We start from the raw sequence: 23,260 nt of genomic DNA, 5'->3' as shown, positions 1-23,260 counted from the left end.
GATAAATAAGATTAAAATTAAATTCAAACCTCTGTAAACTTGGATATTGACAGGTGACTTTTTGGAGACAGGTTCACCAAGCAGTGATCATATGTGATCGAATATGTAGTCGGTGAATATTGGTGAATCCTAGCGAGTTTTGGTGAGTCAGTCACCAAAAAGTCACCAAAACAGAAAATTCCTATTTGACTGTCTGGTGACTTTTTGGTGACAGGTTCACCAAGCAGTGATCATTCATGTGATCGAATTTGTAGACGGTGAATTTTGGTGACTTTTGGTGAGTCAGTCACCAAAAAGTCACCAAAACAGAAAATTCCTATTTGACTGTCTGGTGACTTTTTGGTGACAGGTTCACCAAGCAGTGATCATTCATGTGATCGAATTTGTAGTCGGTGAATTTTGGTGACTTTTGGTGAGTTCAGTCACCAAAAAGTCACCAAAACTTAAAAAATTCCTATTTCACTGTCTGATGACTTTTTGAAGACAGGTTCGCCAAGCAGTGATCATTTATGTGATCGATTTTGTATGTACATACTTGGTGAATTTTGGTGAATTAGTCACCAAAAAGTCATCAAAACATAGGAATTCCTGTTGGACTGGGTGGTGACTTTTTGGTGACAAGTTCATAAGCAGTGATCAGGTGTAATCGATTTTTTAGTCGGTGAATTTTGGCAAGTCAGTTACCAAAAAGTCACCAAATCACAGAAAATTCCTATTTGACTATCTGGTGACTTTTTGGAGACAGGTTCACCAAGCAGTGATCATTTATGTGATCGATTTTGCACTTGGTGAATTTTGGTGAATCCTGGTGACTTTTGGTGAGTCAGTCACCAAAACATAGAAAAATCTTATTTGACTATCTGGTAACTTTTTGGTGACAGGTTCACCAAGAAGTGCTGATCATTTTTATGTGATCGATTTTGTACTTGGTGAATTTTGGTGAATCCTGGTGACTTTTGGTGAGTCACAAAGAAGTCACCAAAAAATATGAAAATTTTTATTTGACTGTCTGGTGACTTTTTGGTGACAGGTTCACCAAGCATTGACCATATGTGATCAACTTTGTATTTAGTGACATTTTCGATGGATCTGTCAACAAGAATAAGTCACTAAACCATAGAAAATTCATACCTATCTGGTGACTTCTTGGTGACAGATTCATTGAAAATGTCACTAAGTACAAAATAGATTACATAGGATCAGTGCTTGGTGAACCTGTCACCCAAAAGTCACCAGACAATTGAATATGAATTTTGTATGATTTGGTGACTTTTTTGAGACTAATTCACCAAAAAAGTCACCAAGTAGAAAATCGATTACACACGGTCACTGCTCAAGTATTTTTTTCTCTCTAAAAAGCCGCAAAATGGTTTGCTTTAAGTTTATCTGTTTTCAAGATATGAGCCTTCGTGAATTGTAGCTCTTATAAAAATATCGTAAAAGTGTAGAAATTATGAAACTAGCTCCTCATCCACATAAAGTTCGAGAAAAATTGAAAGAACAGACTATTTCTGGTTTACGAAAATCAGAAGGGTTTGACTAAATTTCACGGAGTTCTTCAACCTGAGATAAAAGCCATTCAGAAAAAACTGAACTTATTCTGTGATGGGACACATCAAATTAAAAACTAAAATAATTATGAAAAAAAGCTCCTTTTTTTTCGTCTGAATGGATTGAGAGGAGAAAAAGATGCATCATGGAAAAGGCTCTGCAGAGGAAACCACAAAAATTAAAGTAGGTACATACATACCTAGCGGTCTCTTCCGAGTTCCGAGAGAGGGAGAAAACCTCAGATAATCAAACCTTTGGTGTCGTCCTCTTCTTGAAGGAAACCTTCAAGCAATTTTCATTGTAAACCGAAAGGGAAAGAAAGAGACTGGCGTTTCAATCGGAGATTTCTCCAAGATGATACCAATGAATTTTGGAGAATTACTCTGAAATGGGACCATTATGGCTTCGTGAAATCTGATGAGAAAGGTTCCCTCCGCAATGAGTGATACCTATGTACAGTGGTCATATTTTTACAACGCAGTTTCATGAATTAATCACCCCAATCTTCTATTTTAGGATACATATTAGCTAGAGCCGATAGCGTGTAGTAAAATTTATCGAGAATGATTTTCTTTTTTTAGTACGTGTGGCGGAAAGTCGGCTGTGGAAGAAAATGGCCTGAGCAGCAATATACAGGGATAAACAAATGCTTAACGATGCATAATTGATCGTTGCGTGTTGACGTTTTATTGTGGAGAGATGGGTTGAATGAAATACAGTTTACCTATATGCGATACGGTGTTTAAATTGAGCAGAAAATGTTACCATATGAAGTGGATGACGATAGTTGAATTTATTACCGTTTTGCACGCCAGAATGTGCGCAGGTTGTGTTAATGGTGGAGGGCGATGAACATTTATACGCATATTATGAAACATATTCATAGTATACAAAATATGATGTACGTACATAGATGACCGTGAAAACTGAAAAGGCACACGATGAGTGATATGAGAATGAAAGTAATTGCCCAGAGCGTTTGAAAGTTTACTCGGAGTACTAGAGTTATATTTTTGTTTTTATACATAGGTATAGTCTAGGCATGCGATGTACATATTTGCGAGTAGAGATAGAAGAGGTCAATTAATCGAGACTGATTATAACTTGGAAATTATTTCAATACTCGTACTTATCCTCAAGAGTAATGTTATCAAAACTATATCCCTTTTGGACGTTATTTCATGTCGAAATCAAAACACGATTAAAATGCCTTTTAAAATACATATTCGTCAAAATGTTTACTAAAAGAGTCAACATTCGTGCTATAATGGTTTTACTAAAAAATATATATACTATGCTTGGATATTAAATACTGATGGATCTACTATACGCTTGTTTATGAGCAACTATTGGTATTAAATGAGTAGAGGGTGTACCTAGCTATCCTGCATACATATACCGTTGGCAGGATATCGTAGTTTGGTATTTGTTTACTATCGATGTAGACGAGCCATTTTATTAGCTATACCAAAAGTCATTCCAACTAATGCTATAAGATTGGCATAGACATTAGAAATAAACTTTTATTAACTGAAAATCATCTTATAAAGGCAATTTATCTGCTATATTTTAAGCACTGTTTTGAAGTATACCAAAAACAGTCCGCAAACAAATAAATATTACGTTATCTTAACGGCGCAGTAGCGATCTATTTTCTAGTTTATCTTTTCTTTCCATAAAGTGGTAATAAATTTTTAGGAATTAGTTTTTCCGTGATGTATGGCCTAAGATTAAATTATTTTTCCAACATTTATTTGAAAAATTCACCAGAAAGGCCTGAAATACCCGACACTTATATGAACTGGTTAGGGAAACGATATTTTATACATGGTAAATTAAACGGATTCGGTATATACAGAGGCTATTTCAGGTGGAACAACAACGCGTGAAAGGACATTTTTATCATCGTTTGCTTCGTATAAGATTGTATACATTTCAAACAGCCAAGAATTAACAACCGGTAGATTTGCCTTAGGTGGAGAAAAATGCCGGATAATTTTAAAAGGCGCGTATTTTTTTTGAATTATATAGAAAATTAGTTCCAACACTCTGTTGGAGAAGTTATGAGATTTATATTTTTTTTAAACTCCCTTTCTTCAAATTGCTTTAGCCTGTGTGGCTATATGTATGGACCATATATACGTATATGAAGGGAAACAAAATAGGTCATTTCTTTTTCTCGTATAACTATACCATAGGTATATAATAGGTGAGCGTGCATTATGTCTAAAACGCAGAATTACGAGATCGACAGTGCGCAAATAGAAAAGGTAGCGAATATGGCGGAAAGCTGGACATTACGTGATTTTCAGAATTGCTCGGAATTAAATTACCGCATGGTTTCAGTATACGTATATGCCACAGCGTAGGACGACGAGGTGTTTGCTGTATAGTGTATAGGTGTAGGTTAGGTATGTATTTGGCAAGTGTATGTGTGACCCATATACTTAGTGTGCATATGCCTACATACAGATATATATGCTTTCAAATGGACGCAAACTAGGCTGTAATATTATTACGATTATGCGTAGGTAGGTAGCTAGGTATGTATCTTGACTGAATTAATCTGGCACTTTTATTTATTTGGGTTGGTGATACATAGTCGTATATCAAAATAAATTTATTCATCTTGAGAGTGTACTATGCGAGTATAACTAGACTAAAAGATTATTGCATTTGGAATAAATTACAAAAATTTTCCATTTCCAAAAGTCGTAGGTAGTTGAAATGAGATTTTAATCAAATTTTCAATTCAGTCAGCCTAATGCTAAATTATTTTGTTGCCAGTGTTACTCATGGTCATGGAAAATAATCACCCAAAGGAGATTTTTCAATGCATTTAGCGAAAAACTTGCAAAATTGAATGAAATGCTGCTGTTTCGGTATAATTGGTTAGAATAGCGGATTTGAGTAATCCTTTCAAGTAGACGAAACGTAAAAAGCCTAAAAAATTGAAAATGCACGTTAATTTGTTTTCTTTTTAGGTACGTTAAATTGAAATTAAAGTAACTTGAAACGTTTTTCTTCAGATCACATCAAACATTTTTATCGCGTTTATTTTTCTCAAGTGAAGATTGTTTAAATTTAATTGTTGGTATAAAAATTGATTATGCATAGATTAGCTTCTCCCAAGCTTGGTGCAAAAGCAGTGAGTGAAATTTCGAAATTTTCATTATTCTTATAAGGGAACTACTCAAGGCGTTTGCCTCTAATTTGAACTGGAATGCGATTTTTGGACAAAGCATAGTTTAGAACACCCATAATCAAAATATCAGCTGCCCAAATTGACCATTTTCAGTAATTTATGTTTTTTCCAGAATTATATTTAATCAGTAAAAGAAATGAAAATTAGTCCTGAAACTAAGATCAACTTCTTCGAAAGAAATTTCACAGTTTCTGGTCATTCTGGAGCCTCCAGCTCGATTTTTAGATTTTTCCAGAATCTTTAAATTTCTTCAAAAGTCATGGAAAAATTAATTCAGGGACCTAAAACTCAAGTTGTGGCATATTCTGGAGCTTCAAACCTATAAAACGTGAGCAAAGCACTATTTAATGCAGAGAAACCTCAGTTTAAAAAAAAAAACAAAAAACAAAAAACTTGTGAATTAAATTCAATTGAAAAAATCATACGAAACAAAATGTTCCAATTAAAAATCTGATCAAACTCGATCAGAATTTTGGCAATTTCAGCAAAAAATCAGGATCAGCGAAAAAGTAACACGTGTGAAGTGAGACTTCGCACTTTTCAGCCAAAAAGTGAGATTTTTAGGAAACTTTTGAAGGGAAACTTTTGAAGGGAAACTTTTGAAGGAAAAGTCAAACTTTTCAAAATTTTTTCGAAGAAAACTGATTTTGAGAAAATTTTTAGTAAAAAGCGCGATTTTGCGGCAATTGCGATGAATGGAAAACCTTCTTGCTATTTTCAGCTGATCGCGAGGTCATGACAATTTTAGCAAAAGTATTTAAAACTTTTTTTAGCAAGTAACTTTTCGTCAAAAAAGTGAAACATTAGCAATTTGTAATGGAAAATTACATTTTTCGGCAATTTCAAGTGAATAGTGAAACTTTTTAACAATTCTGGTAAAAAACACGAATTTTTCGAATTTTTGGCGAAAATTAGGACTTTTTGACTTTTTACTGACAAAAAAGTGCAGGTGCTTTTTCGCAATTTTTGTCAAAAAAAAAAAAAGAAAAAGACTTTTTCACAACTTTTAGCAAATCAACAAGATATTTAGGCAGTTTTTGACAACACAAAGAGCACTTTTTTGGAATTTTTCGCGAAAAAGATGACAATTTTCAGCAATTTTTGGCAAGAAACAAGACATTTTTGGTAAATTTGACGAAAAGCGAGACTTTTTGTAATTTTTGGCAGAAAGCAAGACTCGAACAGTTTAAATTTTCAAACTTTTACTCTTTGTAGTAACATTATAGTAAACTTGGTTACTCGAAAAATAACCGAGTACGAACCCTGAAAGATTTTAAAAAGAAGCATATGCTTTGTGCTGGTTAGGGGGGGGGGTGATAGATTTTTCATTCATCTTTCTTCTGTTCCGATCACTAGAATCAGATAGATGAAATTAACATACACATACTCGTAGGTAGGCTACAATATCAAATCAAATTTAAAACAAAATTCTGTCCATTCAAAAAAAAATTCCCCACCATACCCCTCTTGCTATTGATTTCATTCACCATCGTAAAGCGAATGGAATCCGTTTTTTTTCTTCAACTTTTTAATACTTACTGATCTGTTGAATTATTCATTTTTTTTACACTACTTAAGTATACATGAGAAGGGTATCTCTATGCATATCCGTCGTCAACCTTTAACCCAAAACTTTACCACTGGCGATCTTTTCTCATCTTTTCGCTACTTATAGGATTTTCTATATTTTTAGACAGATTTCAACTTTCGTTTTTCGTTATAGGATGACTTAAACGTTGGCGTGAAATTTTTAATACCATATTTTTACACAACTATCCTTTCTTCTATTATATCTCAAAAAAAAAAATTAACCTTTCAAAAAATTCTACACATCTACATAAAGACATGTCATTCCATTCAATCCAGACACGTCATAGGTACTACATATATACGTTCCAGTATTAGTATTTGTAATGCGTTTTATACATTGATGAAAAAATACGAAACTTTGTGAAAGGTTTCTTTCGACGATGAGTTAATTTTAAAGTACTTTTTAGCACCTCTTTACGTAAAACTTTCACGCATTTTGAAGAGAAAAAAAACCGAGAGAGAAAAAAGAGGAAAAAGCATACCAAACACCTTCAAGTATTTCATACTCAATCAGGTTATACGAGCGTTTCTAAGCGTTATTCGTTTTTGAAACAGCATTAAATTTGAATTCAAATAAGGCTTACGATTTTGTAAACGTATAAAAACCAGATACCTACCACACGAGTCGACATTTTGATTTGTAAAAAAATTTTCAAAGCGGGGAGGGGGGAACACGATTGCCACGTTAACGCTGCCAAGATTACCATAATTTACATTATATTGCGAATATTTATCGAAATAACTCGGGCGCGCCAACGTACACAAAAAATTATCAAAATCGAGGTAAAAAAAAATAAAGATACAATCGATTACTTTTTTTTTACGTACGTTATTGTCTTCTAGATATAAAATAAGCCCGGCTGAATTTATTTAAACTTCTCACGCAACTCATAATTCACTGTTTGTTAGGTGTACGAGGAAATTTTAAGAAAATATATATTTTTTTATACCCGACTAGGCTATATGTACGTATACTACGTACGATGGGTATACGCCCATAATGACGCGACAGGAAGATGAACATACGGTTGATATTGAATAGCGTTACACTATGCGCGCTGCAAAGGCACAAAAAAATACAACCAGCAGCGCGGCTGAGGAAAAAAATTCGCGCTCACTTACATTACCTTCGAGTAAAGCCTATAAAAATTTATTACCGGCAATAACCAGCGATACAGCTCTTTTCATATGCTACGTTAAACTCATTTATGTAAGATGTTAGCAAAAAGAAACACTCTTAACCTTTATCTAAAAAAATAATAGCGACGTAGAACTTTAAATACTCGTACATGGAAAAAAGCACAGCACTAGCAGTGCTTCGTTCGTATAAAAATGTATTATTATGAATCTCCTTTCTACAACTTCTTCCCGGCCTTCTCCTCCTCTGCACCACGTCCAAAGCTTACGTATACGAGTACGAGTATCGTACTATAGGCTACACACAATACGTGTGTGCGAGCAAAGTCGTTCGCGGTACCGACGACCTTCCAAAGCGACGAAAAATTGTTGCCATACACGCGGACGCTAGTCGGATTAAAGCACGATAAAGTTTTCGTATCGAGAAAAATCACGACACGGTCGTCGGTGTAAACTTGGGGGCGCGCGAAATTAATATTGAATATGTAGCGATCTGTTGCAAATTAGTTTCTGGGGTTAAGCCAGGGATCTTGCAAAGATTGAAGGTTTTGTTTTAATCAAGTCACGATTTGTTTTGCGGTTTGTTCGTAATGACGCAAACTACGCGAAAACTTTTACCCTGCAGCGTCAAACGATAGAAAAAACTGTTTTGTATAATTTTCTAATTACGAGCCAGATATATAGAGAGAAAAACGTCCTTCTCTGTGATTCGCGAAATCTGCAACTTCTTACCGCTGCGTCGCATTCGCCTTCGTCTTCGTCTTATATGTATGTTAGCTTCTGTGTAAATTTCCAAACCTATAAATAAACGATTGCCGCCGAGCAACGTTTAAATATGCTGACACGTGTGAACCACCCACCCACCAATACATATACCGTGTGATAAAACTTTAACAGCGAAATTTTGCAAAACTCGACAGCATTTTTTTCTATATCGACGCGTGGAAATTGCCATTCTGCATTTTTTTTATCGCATAGTAGTGGTAAAAGAGTAAAAGGGGCTGAGTAATAAAAAATTTACCTCGCGAACACAATTTTTGCTTTGAAAAAATGTCACAAGTAGCTATAATTTTCTATTCAACTCGCATTACGACACGGAATACTGGAGGGGCAAAATTTCGATTTCTTTTCATGAAGTGTACCTACACTCAATGAACATCGAACAATATATTTCAACGTCTTCGTGTTCTAAAATTTTAAAGAACAATAGTTAATTTACACTAATAAGACTTCACTCGAGTACTTGATATTTTGTTCAGAACTACTGTAAAAACATTGACGAGAATTTTTTTAACAACTTTTTAAAAACTTTAACAATCAGAGGCGGATCGAAGTCATGCTATTTGGGGGGAGGGGGTATCATGTCATTTTGGCGACAAAAATTAAATTTTCAACGTGCTGAATACCAGTGGCGTATACCGATATCATTGGGGAGGGGGTTATATTTTTATTCGTAATGGAGGAGGGGAGCATAACCAGATTTTTGGATCCAAGCGATGTAAGAAATCGAAATTTTAGGTAATTTTCCGAAAACCCTTCAAAAAGAATGATCAATTTATTGAATAGAAAGTAAAATTACTGCTCGAGCGAAGCGATAGCGAAATTTTTTTGAAGAAATTGGTTCAGAAAACGAAAAAACGACCATTTTTGTAGGTTTTTGAGCAGTTAATGGCTCCGTTCAGAAAAAATGAAAAATTCGCACTTTTCAAATGGTCTGGATACTACGAGGTATTTCTGAAATTTTCCTTTCAATTTTTGAAATCACAATCAATTTTAATGAAGGAATTCGGTTTTTCTGATCTCAGCATTTTTCAAATTCAATCTTAGATTTCTTGAGATTGAAAAGTAGAACAACATCAATTTTAATTTAAGAATTCGATTTTTTCGATCACAACTTTTTTAAAATTTTATCAATGGTTTCTTGAAATTTTAAGTGGGAATGAAGAGAACCAAATTGACTCGAGCGAAGCTAGAGCAAAAGCTTTTTAAAAAATTGAGAATTTTGAAGATAGTTTGTTAATTCCGAATTTCCAAAATATTGAGGGGGGAGTGTATACCCCCTATACCCCTCCTTGAATCCACCCCTGTTAACAATGTTGAAAAAGTGAAAGGTCTAACACATACATAATTTTTGGTGGCCTTGTGAAAAAATGAAACATTTTCTTACCAACTGGCAGAACTTTTGGTCACAACAAACTTCAAACAAACTCTTCCAACATAAAAAACAATCCTCCCCTGGAAAAATCTAGGCCACCTGAACAGAAAAGAAGAAATCCTCATTACTCGACTAAGAATATAGGCCACACAAAAATTACACATAACCACCTATACCAAAAGGAACCAAAACCCCCATGCCAATTTCGCAGAAAGGAATCCACATCCATCGGCCAGCACATGATTTTCAACTGTCCTCAACTGAAACAAAACAGACTTACACTACAGATAAAAGAAAACCCACCTATTATCCCTGACGAACCCACTGAAATACAAAAATTCGTCTCCCTAATAAAAAACATCAACCTCACAAACCAAATCTACCCCCCCCCCTCTACTAGTGTAATAATCTTGTAATTATAAACACCCCCCCCCCACCACCAAAAAAAATAGAAAAATGTTAGGCATTAAATCATTAACTTAAAATAAATTAAAACGCAATGTTGAAATTTAAAAAAAAAAAACGTTTTCTTTATCAAAAAAAAGTAAAAAAAAACTTGGAATTTTTCCTTTCATTTAGTTGGCTTTTCAAGATTTTTGCACCAAATCGTTCGTAAAGATGATTATTACAGATTTTAGTATTCATCAAACATTTACAAATTATGAGCAAATTTTCATATTGTAATAAATTATCTACCAAGACTTTGAAGGCTTTACCAAAACCTCAAAAATTGATCATGATCGAAAATCCATTAATCAACTCCCAAAAATCGATTCAATTGCAATTTTCGATCTCATATAAAATTGAATGATAACGTTCAAAATGAAAACTCAATTGTTGCTTAAAAAAAAATTTCTAACTGGATGAAAAATCGCAGAAATAGGTCATTACAGGCAATCAATTGATCAAACCCAAGCAAAGAATTGATTCCAATCGATCATGTTCAAAATTATTGTTTTTTATTGTCTAGTCCATCTTTGTTTTTGTGTGACAAAAATTGGCAAAAACTTTTTCTTTCTTAAAATTTTCAAAATAAATTTTTCAATTTTTGATTTTGATTACATGTAAGAAGTGTTTTGTATCGATCTTTACAAATACATTCGTGCTTTTTAGGGGGGGGGGGGATGCCCGTAGGACCAAACCTCAGAGGGATGCAGTAAAATAGATTTTTACATTTAAACCATTAGAAAAGCTCAAAATTTACTTTGCCAAGTTCAGGAGTCTTTAAAATTAGTGATACTCAGCTCCTCCTTCAAAATACGATAATTTCGTGATTGTCTCCTAAAGACGGAACAATTGAAATTAAACACAAAATATCCATTTTTGAACCAAAATTTGATTTTTTTGAAAATTCTAAAATTATTGTTTCCACGTCTTATTGAGATTATTTCATTGGATATAAATTTTTGTTAAGCTCCATTAAAATAAAAAAATTTTAAAAAACGTAAAAAAATATTCATTTTAGCATTCCAGTTACTGCACTTCAGAAACTCGGATTTGATTACAAGTGAATGATCAAAATAATTTTTCACTTCTTAAAGTAACTGAAAAAATGAATATTTTCGATGTGATCCATCTCGTAGTTGAATTTAATGTTTTCTGAATGTATTTTCATTATAAATAAATTCATTTTCAACGAATCGGCGCGAAATTTGTGACCCTATCCCTCCCTGAAACTCCACAACTTAAACTTGTGTTTTTGATTTTATTATTAATTCCATTAGCTCGAGTTCAAAAATGTATCAGCTATGGACCATTTTCAGTGAATTTTTTAAATATGCGAAACTTATTTCGAGCCAAAAGCAGGGTTTTTGAAGTATTTTTTCTATTAACAGCGCCTCGTTTCAGTATTCGTTTGGAAAATTTCCAGCCTACCCAGACCAACGCTATCGCCTCGAAAAATTCCAAAATAGCAATTTCCTCGAATGTTGATCCGATACAAATGAAAATTTCATTGCTTTTTTTTCGAAAAGGCACGCTCCTCGAATACTTTTTCATGTACTTAAGGTACAAACTAGGAATAATGAAAATTTCTACGCTGTAGACTGTATAGTGAAATTGAAAGTTGAAAAAAAAATCAATCAAGGAGCTGGTATTTATACGCGTAAAATTGCTATGTGTGTTTTCAGGTATTGGGCTGTAACAGATGTAGAATACGTGACGAGAAGAAGCGCCTGGCGTATCGTCGTAATGATCATAATCATCTGGACTGTAGCATTGATTGTATCAATTGCACCGCAATTCGGTTGGAAAGATCCGGACTACTTGGACAGAATTAATTTACATAAACGTTGCCTCGTTAGTCAAGATATCGGTTACCAAATTTTCGCGACGTGCGCCACATTTTACGTACCACTTTTAGCTATTTTAATTTTATATTGGAAAATTTTCCAAGCAGCTCGACGTCGGATTCATAAACGAGCCCTACGTAACCCGGCGTACGGTTTGAATTCGAATAAGAACTCGAACATGGCTCGAAAGCGATTTAATTTTTTCAAAAAAACACCTCAAATTAAATGCGATCTCGAGACCGGAACGTGTACCAATATCGCATTGATGGATATCCCTTCGTCGTGTTCGGCGGCCGAATCGTCGCAAGAAAACGCCGCCGGCGGACGCAATACAGACTACCACGATTTCAATACCGATCGTATTTCTGTAGATAAAGCCTTAAATTCGAACTGCGCTAACGCCGATTCCGGCCCTAGCACCAGTAAAGTATTCATCGAAACGTCCATGTCAACGCTTATCACCAAACAAATACAAAAAGTCAAATCGAAACGTGATAAAAAGCAATCCATAGAAGCGAAACGGGAAAAGAAAGCCGCCAAAACGCTAGCAATCATAACCGGAGCTTTTGTTATATGTTGGTTGCCATTTTTTATCATGGCTCTCGTTATGCCCATGTGTCCGACGTGCCATATTAACCGATACGTTTCCAGTTTCTTTTTATGGTTAGGTTATTTCAATTCCACTTTAAACCCCATTATTTATACTATTTTCAGTCCTGAATTTCGACAAGCTTTTAATCGAATTTTATGTGGCATACATAACAGCGGACTTCGGAATCGTTGAAAAATTCTCTACTACCTTACTCTTATACGAGTAGGTAACCTACCTTCCTACCATACCTTACGTTGTTGTACCCTTGTTTTTGTTTATTTCCGCCCTTTTTTTTTTTTTTTTTTTCGATGATATTTTAATATTTTTAATGAACTGGCGAACTAATACATTTTTTTGTTTTTGGTACAAAATGGACTGTAATAGGGCTGTAAAATTTTTACTTGGTAATTTGTTTTCTGTTTTATTATTATTTTTTTCGACATAGTCGATATTATTGTTGTACATTTTCTCTTGTGTTTTTGTTTGAATTCGTGTTATTTGAAAAACGGTGAATTGTATTCTTCGTCAATAATTCGCAGCTCCTTTTTCTATCAGGTAAATCAATAGTTCGCTAAATTGCATCAGAGGAATTGGTAACAAGATTTTGAATTTTAATCGAGAATTCAATATGCATAACGGTAGCCTACTTAGTTTAATTCGATTGGGGGAGGGACTTGAGTCCTAGTAAGTTGCCTCTTTTTAGGTACAAGTTGAACAAGTTTTTCCACTAAAAAATGACTTATTGCCTATAAAATATCGAAAGTCGATACAACTGCTTGTATTTAAGACTGAAAAAAGGACAAATCCGTATTCAAATTCCAACACTCAATTGATATTTCCGAACCAGGAACAAAAAATGGAAATTTTTGCAAACTTTGAAGAGTGAAATAAACTTACTTTGAGATCATCTCATCACAAAACTTTATAGTTTTTGAATGAAATATTGGATAAAAATTTCAAATCGTATTTCATTTTTAATGTTGAAAATCAATCAAAATTAAAAATTTCAGAAAAATACATTTCTGGACAATAAAAGCAAAAAAAATATTTTTTCAAAAAATAAAATTAATTGATGAATAAAAAAATATTTTTGACGATGCATTAGGGCGGGGGAGGGGAGGCACCACTCTCCGAATTTAAATTTCTTTGAGGACCCCAGGAATGAAAGATCTGAGATCAACTATTAATTATCAATTGTAACAAAATTCGCGTACACTTCCTTAAAAATGAAAAAATTGATTAACCTCAATTCACACCAGACAAATAAAAATAATGACCCTCTAGTGAACTAGGTAATTGGTTACTCTTTAATATTTTGATCCCACGAACAAGCATTCATTATCCCAGCATAAAATCATAAGGAACCTGAAAATTACCCAGAGAATCGAACTTAAAAAGTTCCAAAAAAATAACCAGCAACATCACCAACATCAATAAATTGATTTTTTTTTGAAAAAGAAACTGAAAAATTTATTTTCCAACGTGGAAAAAACCCATTAAACTAAATTCAACTCGAAAACAGTTTTTGTTATAGGGCTACGAACGTTCCCTGCGCCCTTGCCACATATTTACTCGTCCTTCCTGTTGATCGTATTGGAAAAACTTTTCGAAACCGAAATCACCGCGAACGCTAATTTCGATACAAATCGCTTTTAATTTTTATAACTTTGAAATAAGCTTTATACACTATGGAACGTGAAACTTTCCATAAATTACGTTAAAAGATCAACTCGCGAGTCACGAGCGAGGGTAAAGGCGGTAAAATATCACTTTTTTGTTCGCAGGCCTTTTCTGTATCACGCATTTATTTCAAATGTCGTACACGTTTATAATGATTTATCTCGCTATGTAATATATGCTTTTTAATGGTGAATTTCGATTTCAACTTAGCGGATAACAAAACAAATGTAAACTGGAAATCTGGAAAAAAAGTAGGAAAAAATCCCTCAAAACGGTAATTTATTTATGATGAATTAAATCAGATTTAAAAATAATTTTCTGCATCGGGATTTTTTCACCCCCTCCGGTTCCGACACTGTTATTATTTCCATTCCAACTGTCGTTTGCTCTAATTGAAGTACGATTTACGATTTAATCTCTCGTCCCCAAAGTATATTTATTGCCGAAAGAAATTGCCTCTTTTTAAAAATACGGTTTTTAAATCGTCGTGTTTTTTTTTTTTATTTCATTCTTCTCCTCCTTTTTGTATAGAAAACAAACGAAATCTAAGTTTAGATTTTTTAACGCAACTTGTTCCTATTTCCTGTTGGATAATGATAAATTGTCACAATTTAATGCTGCCGAAGTAGCGCTTAAAATGGGTAAATTGTTTTAAACTTTTTTTTACGCTCTCCTTCGTCGTGTCTTGAAAAAGCTATACTAATACAAGCTAAGTTCCAAATGAATAAAGTTTCGAAGTGGATGAAATAATAAGAAAAACTATAGAAATTGACGGAAAAGTTTCATTTGAAAATGCTCACAATGCGAGATACTATTTGATATATGTCTACACTTTAATAAATGTAACACGCCGAAGGAAGGAAAAAAATTCCGACGAATTTACGACGATAAATTAGTTCTTCAGGAACAAACAGCGAAAAAAAAACTGTATCGGAACTTATTAACGTTATAAATCGAATCATCGCCCAAAAGTCAACTGTAATCATTAAAACTAATTTCCTGATACCTTCGCGAGACCTAAAAAATACTGTTAAAGTGGTTTCTTCATGCTTCCACACTGTTTTTTTCTCACATAAGTAAATAGGTAAACACTCGTTTTATTCAATTCATCAATATTTTTTCAAAATATCGTCACTTTTTCGAACGAAATACTAACAAAAGATACATTTTCTGCTGAGACTCGAAATTTAATATTTAAACCAGTTACATTCAATCACTTACCCAAAAAGGGAATTCACGTATCCTCGAGGAATATAAAAATTTCATCTCCTTCAAACGTAAACCCCAAATTCTGGAACCAGAAAAAAAAACTTTATTAGGTACAAATTCATTCAACAGTGTTGCCAACTAACCAGTATTCTACCAAAATTAATAAGACGGCTGTTTCTTACATAGTAAAATAATGAAATAAATGACAACTAATTTACAAGTACGAAACTTGAAAACCTCTTACTTAATCGATATCTCACCCCCTCAGAAGAATATAATCACCACAATAAAAATATTCCCAAATCACCAGTTACCAACACACTCCTTACCAATCCGCCGTACACTTTATTTAAAAAAATTAATTTATCATATCAACGCTTCACAAAACACTCTCGAACTATACAAGTAAAAAAATAAAGATAAAAAACACACACATAGCATTGAGCCTGCTACAGTGTGTGTACTTCACATTTTATACTAAACTGAACGATTCAAAGAGCCGTTTTTGTATATAGCCATATCCTTTTTAATAGTATTACCGTAAATATCAAATTGTATAGTACGATTTTGTATTTTTAAACCTAAACATATTATAAATTTTACGATTACGTTGACAATATTTTTTTATGAAAAATATAATGTGACATAGAAAACGATTTCTATACATAAGACCAATCTGTCTCTCGTTAGACTCATGTAAATAAACGTATAGTCGAATTACATGTATTGTACCGCCTGAAGACTATACGAACTTTCATGTAAAGCGTTTTGTATTATACTTTGTATATAGAAATAATCTACCATTAATATATAGATGATGTATTATAGTGTAAATACATATGTACGATCTCGATGTAAATGTTCGTAAAAAAAACGCGTCATATTAACGCAGTTGTTAAAATATGTTTTATACTTCGACGTAGGTATTTAAATACTCATTTCTCGAATAATTATGTTAATTATGGTAAAAAAAAAAAGGCATTATAGTAGATAAATTTCATCATCGTGACCAAAAAATTAAAATTCTCGAAAGTACATACATACACCAATACAAAATAATAAAATTGATATCTAATACTGCATGTTCCATTGCCCATCATCAAGCTACCATCTATCTTGTGTTACAGAAACCAAACTGCATTAAAGTGAGAAGATTTGCAGACCGGATACTTTCAAGGAGGTAACATTTTTCGCATATTTTATTTTCTATTCTTTTTCTTTTTTTTTGAAATTCCACGCAATTATTCAAAAAATAATTTTTAAAAAGAAAATCAAAATATAAAATTAATAGTGTGTAGATCAGATATTCTTGAAAAATACGAAGAATAGAAATGGAAATGGCGTTTTACTTTTCTCTTCCTCCCATTTCCTATTTTACGAAAAATAAACCTCAAATTTTGTAACCGGACAATGATCAATCAAAAAAGAAGGCAAAAATATATCACCAACTAGAATTTCAGGTGCTAAAGGGCATTTTTAGAATTCTGCTAAATTTTTGAAAATGAAATTTGGGTCAAAAATGCAAAAAATCGAAATTTTACCAATGTGACATTTAAAGCTCAAATTTGATAGGTACGTATCCTATTTTCAATACCTCGAATTGATTGTAAACGGTTTCAAACAGTTTTTAGTAGTTCTGGAGCCTCCTGAAATGTTCACAAAATTTTACTCAATGATGAGGGAAAGTTGAACTTTACTTTATACTCCACTTTCAACGTTTTTACCCGATTGGAGGTTACTTGAAGTCGCTCTGAAACCTCGAGCAACGTTCTGGAAATTCTAAATTTTCAAAAAAAAGCCCTAAAATCTGCCCAATTCATTTTTCAAAATCATTTTTTGATGATTTGGAATCATAAAAGTATAACTATTTCTTCAGCGATTTTATCATTGGAAATTTGAAATACAAGATCAAAGTTCTGGAATCTGCAAAAACCAAATTTAGAAAATTGTTTCGTCGATTGAGTTGGTCTCTTATAGGTACAAGCATCAATAATGTCATAAAATAAGCTGCCTTCAAAAAAGCTCCACACCACCGAAATTGAAGTAACAAGAATTCAAGCTTGAAAAAAAAAACATGTCTGCTAAGTGAGAAACTTAATTTTTACTGTCAGCTTTTCGCCCCCGATAACATTACAGGAGGTCACGTGACAATCCTATCCCCTCAAATCTCAGATTCTGCAAATTTGCTCACATTTATACAGTTTGGATTACTATTTCTCAGGTAGAAGGTAAATATGCCACCAGAAAAGCCCATACCCTATTTAAAAGCATGGTTTAAATCACGTAATTGCATTTAATTCAATTTATGTTCAATTTGTACCCAATTAATCAAATCAAAAAAATATATATATTAACAATCTCACATTCGAAGATTACATTTAAGTTTTCACTGAATTTATGGTGGTTGTAATTTTTTACCTCTCATTTTTGTATGGCAAACCTATCGAAACGTTTTTATAAAGTAATTTTTTTATGCCCTGAACTTGATATTTAAATTAGACGAACGTTGTGTTATATATTTTGTTAAGTTTTAATCCCTTGCTCTTTTTGTTTGTATACTAAATTATTCGGAAAAAAAGAAGAAAAAAAACGTATAACTTACGTAATATGTTACGTTGAAACGTCAACAGTCTTAGTTTGTTTTATAATTAACATTAAATTTCTCCATGTTCGTTGTATATAAAATAGTGTTCGCCACTTTTTCATTCTCTATTCATTTTTTGTTTGTTTAAGTATCTGTTTTTTTGGTAAATTTTCTCCGCAACCAGATGCAAACAATCTCAGTCACCGATTACTCGCAGTAAGCGCATACGACAAAATTATAAGAATTTAGTATAAAGGAGAAAAAATATGAAAAAAATTTACAAAATGACGTTCGTATAATTATCGCCAGCAAACCGGTAGTTTATTTTGATTAAGCGTCGTTCAGTTGGTCAATTAATTGGTCCCACGTTAACGAAGAAAAGCTCGAGGCAAATTATAGGTCTGATGGGACAATTTGCAAATATGCAATACCTTAGGAACGCGATAAAAGCACTTTGAGTATACTTATATTTATAGAATAGAAGGGAATATTCTTAACCCTATTTGTTTTCATTTGCGAGCATTTTTATTCGTAAATAAACTGCACCGTCGAGATGCTACGAGTAGGTACATATTACAATTGAAGTATCAAGTGAACGATAAATGCTGCGAAATAGTCGCGAAAAATTCCCCAGAATAAGAATCGCTCTATACGTGTCGTAAAATATCCTCTAAATTTAATCAAATTTTAACTGTCAACTTTCAGATTACAAACGCTTATTTTATAGTTCCATGGTTTTTATGTTGCTCTCATTAAGCACACCATTCTATAGTTCTTATCAAAGTTTGACGTTTCTCGGGTAATGAATCGCTAATAAAATTTCTAATTTCATATATGAACATCGAGAGATCCAAACGACCAAAAAAACTGATATAAAATACAATATACAGGGTGTCCTGTAGAAATATTTCACATTTTCGAGATCAAAAAATAAAAAACTCGACAACATTAGGATCCGTATCAAAAAATTCTGAGGAACAATCAAAGACTTCAAATTTATATTTTTTGAGGAAATATTAATGAAAACACACTCCAAGAGCTACAATCAGTTGAAATATTTGCAGCTCTCTCTGTCACCTTTAACTTCTAATTTAGACAAAATATAAATAGAACTGGTTTATTTGCAGAGCATTTTACGTTCTATAAATTGAGTTATAATATTCATTTTTTGTCTATATGTTCCAAACCGAAGGCACTAAAGCATTTCGAAAATTTCAATGAATCATAGCTCATTCAAATTTAAAGTGGAGCAAAAATTTTATAAGACTTTTTTGTGCTCTTCATAACATTCTGCAATGTGTCGCCACCACTCTATAAAATTTAGATTTTTCGTTACGTTTCTGACTTTCAAAATCTATAAACCCCTTGAAATTTCAAAGTAAACAGTGGCGATGTTTTTTGGGACACCCTGTATTAGAATTGATCAAGTTGGTTTGAAAATTCTACACATACACGACATTTTCCATGAATTTCTCATCAGAAAACAATCTCCGGTTTTTATCTTATCAAAACAGGTTAAATAAATGCAAGACCAATAAATACTGCACATCGTAATAAACCAATAATGAAACTGCATGACTGAACCTCATCGTACTAAAAACTTTACTCATATTTCACTTCATTGTTTACTTCTTGCTCGACTGCAGATATTTCAATCTAGCTCTCGTATACTAATGAAACAAGAAGATAGGTAAAAAAAAAAGTCAACTTGCTGCGAAGTAATATAGGTGACACGTAAACAAATACGCAAGACTTTTTGGCGTTCAGGTTACACCCTCCGCTAAAACCTCGTCCGTTGAACCCAGACAAAGAAATTCCAGCGCCATAATTTCGTATACGATAAATTTGCCATTTCATTGAATAAATAAACCAAATGTACAAAAAAAAAAGTGATTTATTAACCATGCAAAAACCGTTGCTACCTTAAATTTACAATTACCAAACCTCCATAACGTATTCTTGCGTTTAATTCGCTCATCGTACTCGTACATATGTACCAAAGTGGCAAAGTATCAACGTTTTTTAACGTTCTGACTTGGCAAAAATCAAAAAAATTATCAATCTAGCCATACAGAAAAAAAAATGAACGGGGGTAAAAATGGAGAGCAGTAGAATTATACTATTTGTGCTCAGATTACCACAATTTACATTTTCCTATTTTCTATGCAACGCGATGGTGTTATTTTTTTCTACCAATCACCATCGTTGTTTTATAAGAGAGGGGAAGTATTAGAAACAAATTTATTTTAACCCTCGCGTCGTATCGCAACACCACAGCCGTTACAAATGTTTATAAAAATATTACCCTATGTTACCTTCGAAAATAAAAAAAAAAATGTTAAAAGTTGTATACTGTTTTCGTTTTTTGTTTTCATTTTTTTTCGTTTGTTTCGCGAGAAAATACGCGCGTAATTAATGCCTATCGTTGTTGGGGTTATACTTGTATTTTATAAGAATTTTCATTATCGCCTTCCAACCATTATCACGTTTCTGTTTTGTTTGTTTTTTTCTGTTTATTTTTTTAAATGTGTAGATTTGTTTATGTATTTATGTTTTAATATGTGATTAATAAAAATAAATTTATAAATTGAAACAAAACTTACTGTACTGTGAATGTTGCGTAGCTTTTTATTGTACGTGGAAATACATTTTGCTTGAAATTTATATCAGATTTTGTTTCACAACGATTAAAATCTTATTTATGAGAAGATATTTTATTTCGGCTCTTGTTATCTTATTCTTTTTTTTTTCTTTTTTTTTCACGAGTATTCTTCCTCGTTTTACAAAAATCTTATACAACCAAAAATGCGAATTCAATTAACTACTAGCAAAGAAAAAAAAAGAGGAAGAAAAAAATAATCAACTTTCTGCTTCGTCGAAAAGTCGAAAAAATTTTAATTAGAGATACAGGTCGTATAGCATTTTTTTTTTTACAATGCTTCTGTACAAACATAATTATATTGTGTACTTTTTAGAATATGCAAAATTGGGTGGCGATTTACTTTTCTTTTCTTTTTATTATTTTCTTTCACGCTTCCTTTCTTTCTACCTTGTTTTCTATTCTTTTTTTAATACAACATCAGTCAATTTATTTTCTCCAGCGTTAATTTTCCGTAGAAATTCAAATTTAACGCAGTTTACAAATCAAATAACAAATTTGAATTTTACTCTATCATTTTTTTTTCTACGCGGAAGTATGAAATAATCGGATTCGTATATTTTATTATTTCATTCAGGTGCTGTAAGCTCGTCGTCGACGTAGATTTCTACTGAATTCTTGACAAAAAATAATTTTGTTTTTGTTTCAGGATTAAATATGTACTTTTGGGAGAAATTCATGTTTTCGAAAACATATGTATGTAGGTGAAAATACACCTACGAATCTGGTAAGTACATAACTTCAACTAATAATCTAATATAATTATGCATGAAGATCACAATTTTTTTCGAGACTAATTTTCAACGAAATGAAAGTACGACTGGAGAGCTTCGCGCAGTGATTGAAATAATTCAATATGCTTGTTTTATTGATCAATTTGAAAAACAAAGAATCAAACGTCGCTTGCAAGGACGAAAAAGTACGTCAAAAATTTGATTTCCATTAGCAGAAATTGACGATGACACTCTCCAGAGAAATTTGAAAATTATCAAAAGAACTGAAACTCTCTCCAAGGTTTCAGGATAGCTCAAAAATTATGAAAAAATGGTTGAATACAGAGGGCGGACAGGACACATCAGGTAAAGTAGAACGCAACGCCTCAAAATAAAAAGGAGGGGGTCTCTATCGTCAGAAGTAAGTGCTCTAATCTGCTCCAACAATTTTCAAAACGTTTACATGATCTTCGCTGATTTCGCAGCATAGGTAGGGCTGCCGTTTCAACAGCCCTACCTGAATGTTTTTTTTTTTTGGTTTGCAAGAGTGAGGGGGGAGAGGAAAGTGTTTTAACGTCGTACTGAGTGCTCTAAACAGAACCGGCGAAATCTATCTAAAATATAGTTTCCATGCTCCAATAAAAAATGACTGAAATTCAGTGACTAGTAGACTGAAGAATTCCCTGAGCTTCGATTTCCAAATTAACAACCTAAAAAACAATCATATGGCCTAAAATGAAAATATCGTTTAACGAAGAGGCATTATTCCTTCTCCTTTCTCTACCCTCCCTCCTTTCTAAGCTATAATTATGCGTTTAAAACCTATATGAAATTCATTTATTTTGACGTAGGTCTAGTTAACTACCAACATGATATGAAATTTGAGAAGTTTTTCGAAAAATTTCACGTCGTTAATTTTTTCTATCTCGTGTGATAGAAAACTTTCAATTTTTCAAATTCTATACACGAGCATCCTCGTCAAAAATTAATTCCTATCGTTATATTCTTATAAGGTTATAATTTTATATTCGACGCTTCGATAAAAAGAAGGGGAAAAAACACTCATCGACTAAAAAAAAAAAAATCTATAAAAAATTACACCTACGGGTTTTTCAACCGCTATGAAAAGAAAACTTTACGACTTTTGTCTCTTTCATTCAAACCTCGTAATCAAAATTACGCTTCGATATATGGTTGAACTTGGTATAAACTTAGCCACAATTTAAATTATACGAATAAGTCTATTTTGTGCACGTTTCAAACAATACAATTACGCACACACTGAACCGAGACCTTGGAATAAACGAGGTAACGGCTTTATGACTATTTTTTCAAATCGCAAACCATAAATTTGCTTCAAAACTTTTCAACTAAAAAATTCCACCGCTGCTCAACTGCGTGAAAATGAACGCACTTTTCAGCCATTTCAAAACAAAGAAAAAGCTCATCATTTGAAACACGCTGATGAAGATTACACAATAAAAACAAAAACCAAAAAAAAAAGACAAACTAAACCCTCGCGAAGCTTTTTCAGATAAACCAACGAAATGATCATAATTCATAGTATAATAATGAAAAATAAAAATAACCCTAAACGCTTTCATTTTTTGTACTTCTTGAAAGTTGAAAAAAAAATCACACAACCTACTTTTGAAAATATTTTGATCAATTCTACGCGTACTTTTCTTTTTCTTTTTGTGAATTTCACAAAAAAAACGTTGGGAGCCCTTGAACTGAAACCCTTTAAATTTACTTCGTTACGAATTCAATTCAAATCAGCCGATAAGAAAGATATCGATATTTATAACCAAATAACTACCACGAAAAAGAAAGAAAAAAAAATTACAAATTAAAATATATATAGGTTTTCACGCTTTTACACAAAAAAATGAAT

The 23,260-nt window shown here is 32.8% G+C and overlaps 1 protein-coding gene and 1 long non-coding RNA gene across 2 annotated transcripts in view; one reads left to right on the top strand and one right to left on the bottom strand.

Moving 5' to 3' along the window:
• Positions 1 to 15,493, bottom strand: part of LOC135835940 (uncharacterized) — a 167,614-nt gene extending 152,121 nt beyond the window's left edge. Inside the window, exon 1 of the long non-coding RNA XR_010556978.1 lies at positions 15,423 to 15,493. This is a non-coding gene — a long non-coding RNA (uncharacterized LOC135835940). The remainder of the gene's footprint in view (positions 1 to 15,422) is intronic.
• LOC135835935 (5-hydroxytryptamine receptor-like) overlaps positions 1 to 20,658 on the top strand; it is a 185,029-nt gene extending 164,371 nt beyond the window's left edge. Inside the window, exon 6 of the mRNA XM_065350451.1 lies at positions 11,768 to 20,658. Within this exon, the coding sequence (XP_065206523.1) occupies positions 11,768 to 12,713 (946 nt within the window). The 3' untranslated portion in view covers positions 12,714 to 20,658. The remainder of the gene's footprint in view (positions 1 to 11,767) is intronic.
• Positions 20,659 to 23,260: the final 2,602 nt, after the last annotated feature.

This window comes from Planococcus citri, chromosome 2 (genome assembly GCF_950023065.1).
Source record: "Planococcus citri chromosome 2, ihPlaCitr1.1, whole genome shotgun sequence".
Classification (NCBI taxonomy): domain Eukaryota; kingdom Metazoa; phylum Arthropoda; class Insecta; order Hemiptera; family Pseudococcidae; genus Planococcus; species Planococcus citri.
This window is presented reverse-complemented; position numbering and strand designations above follow the sequence as displayed.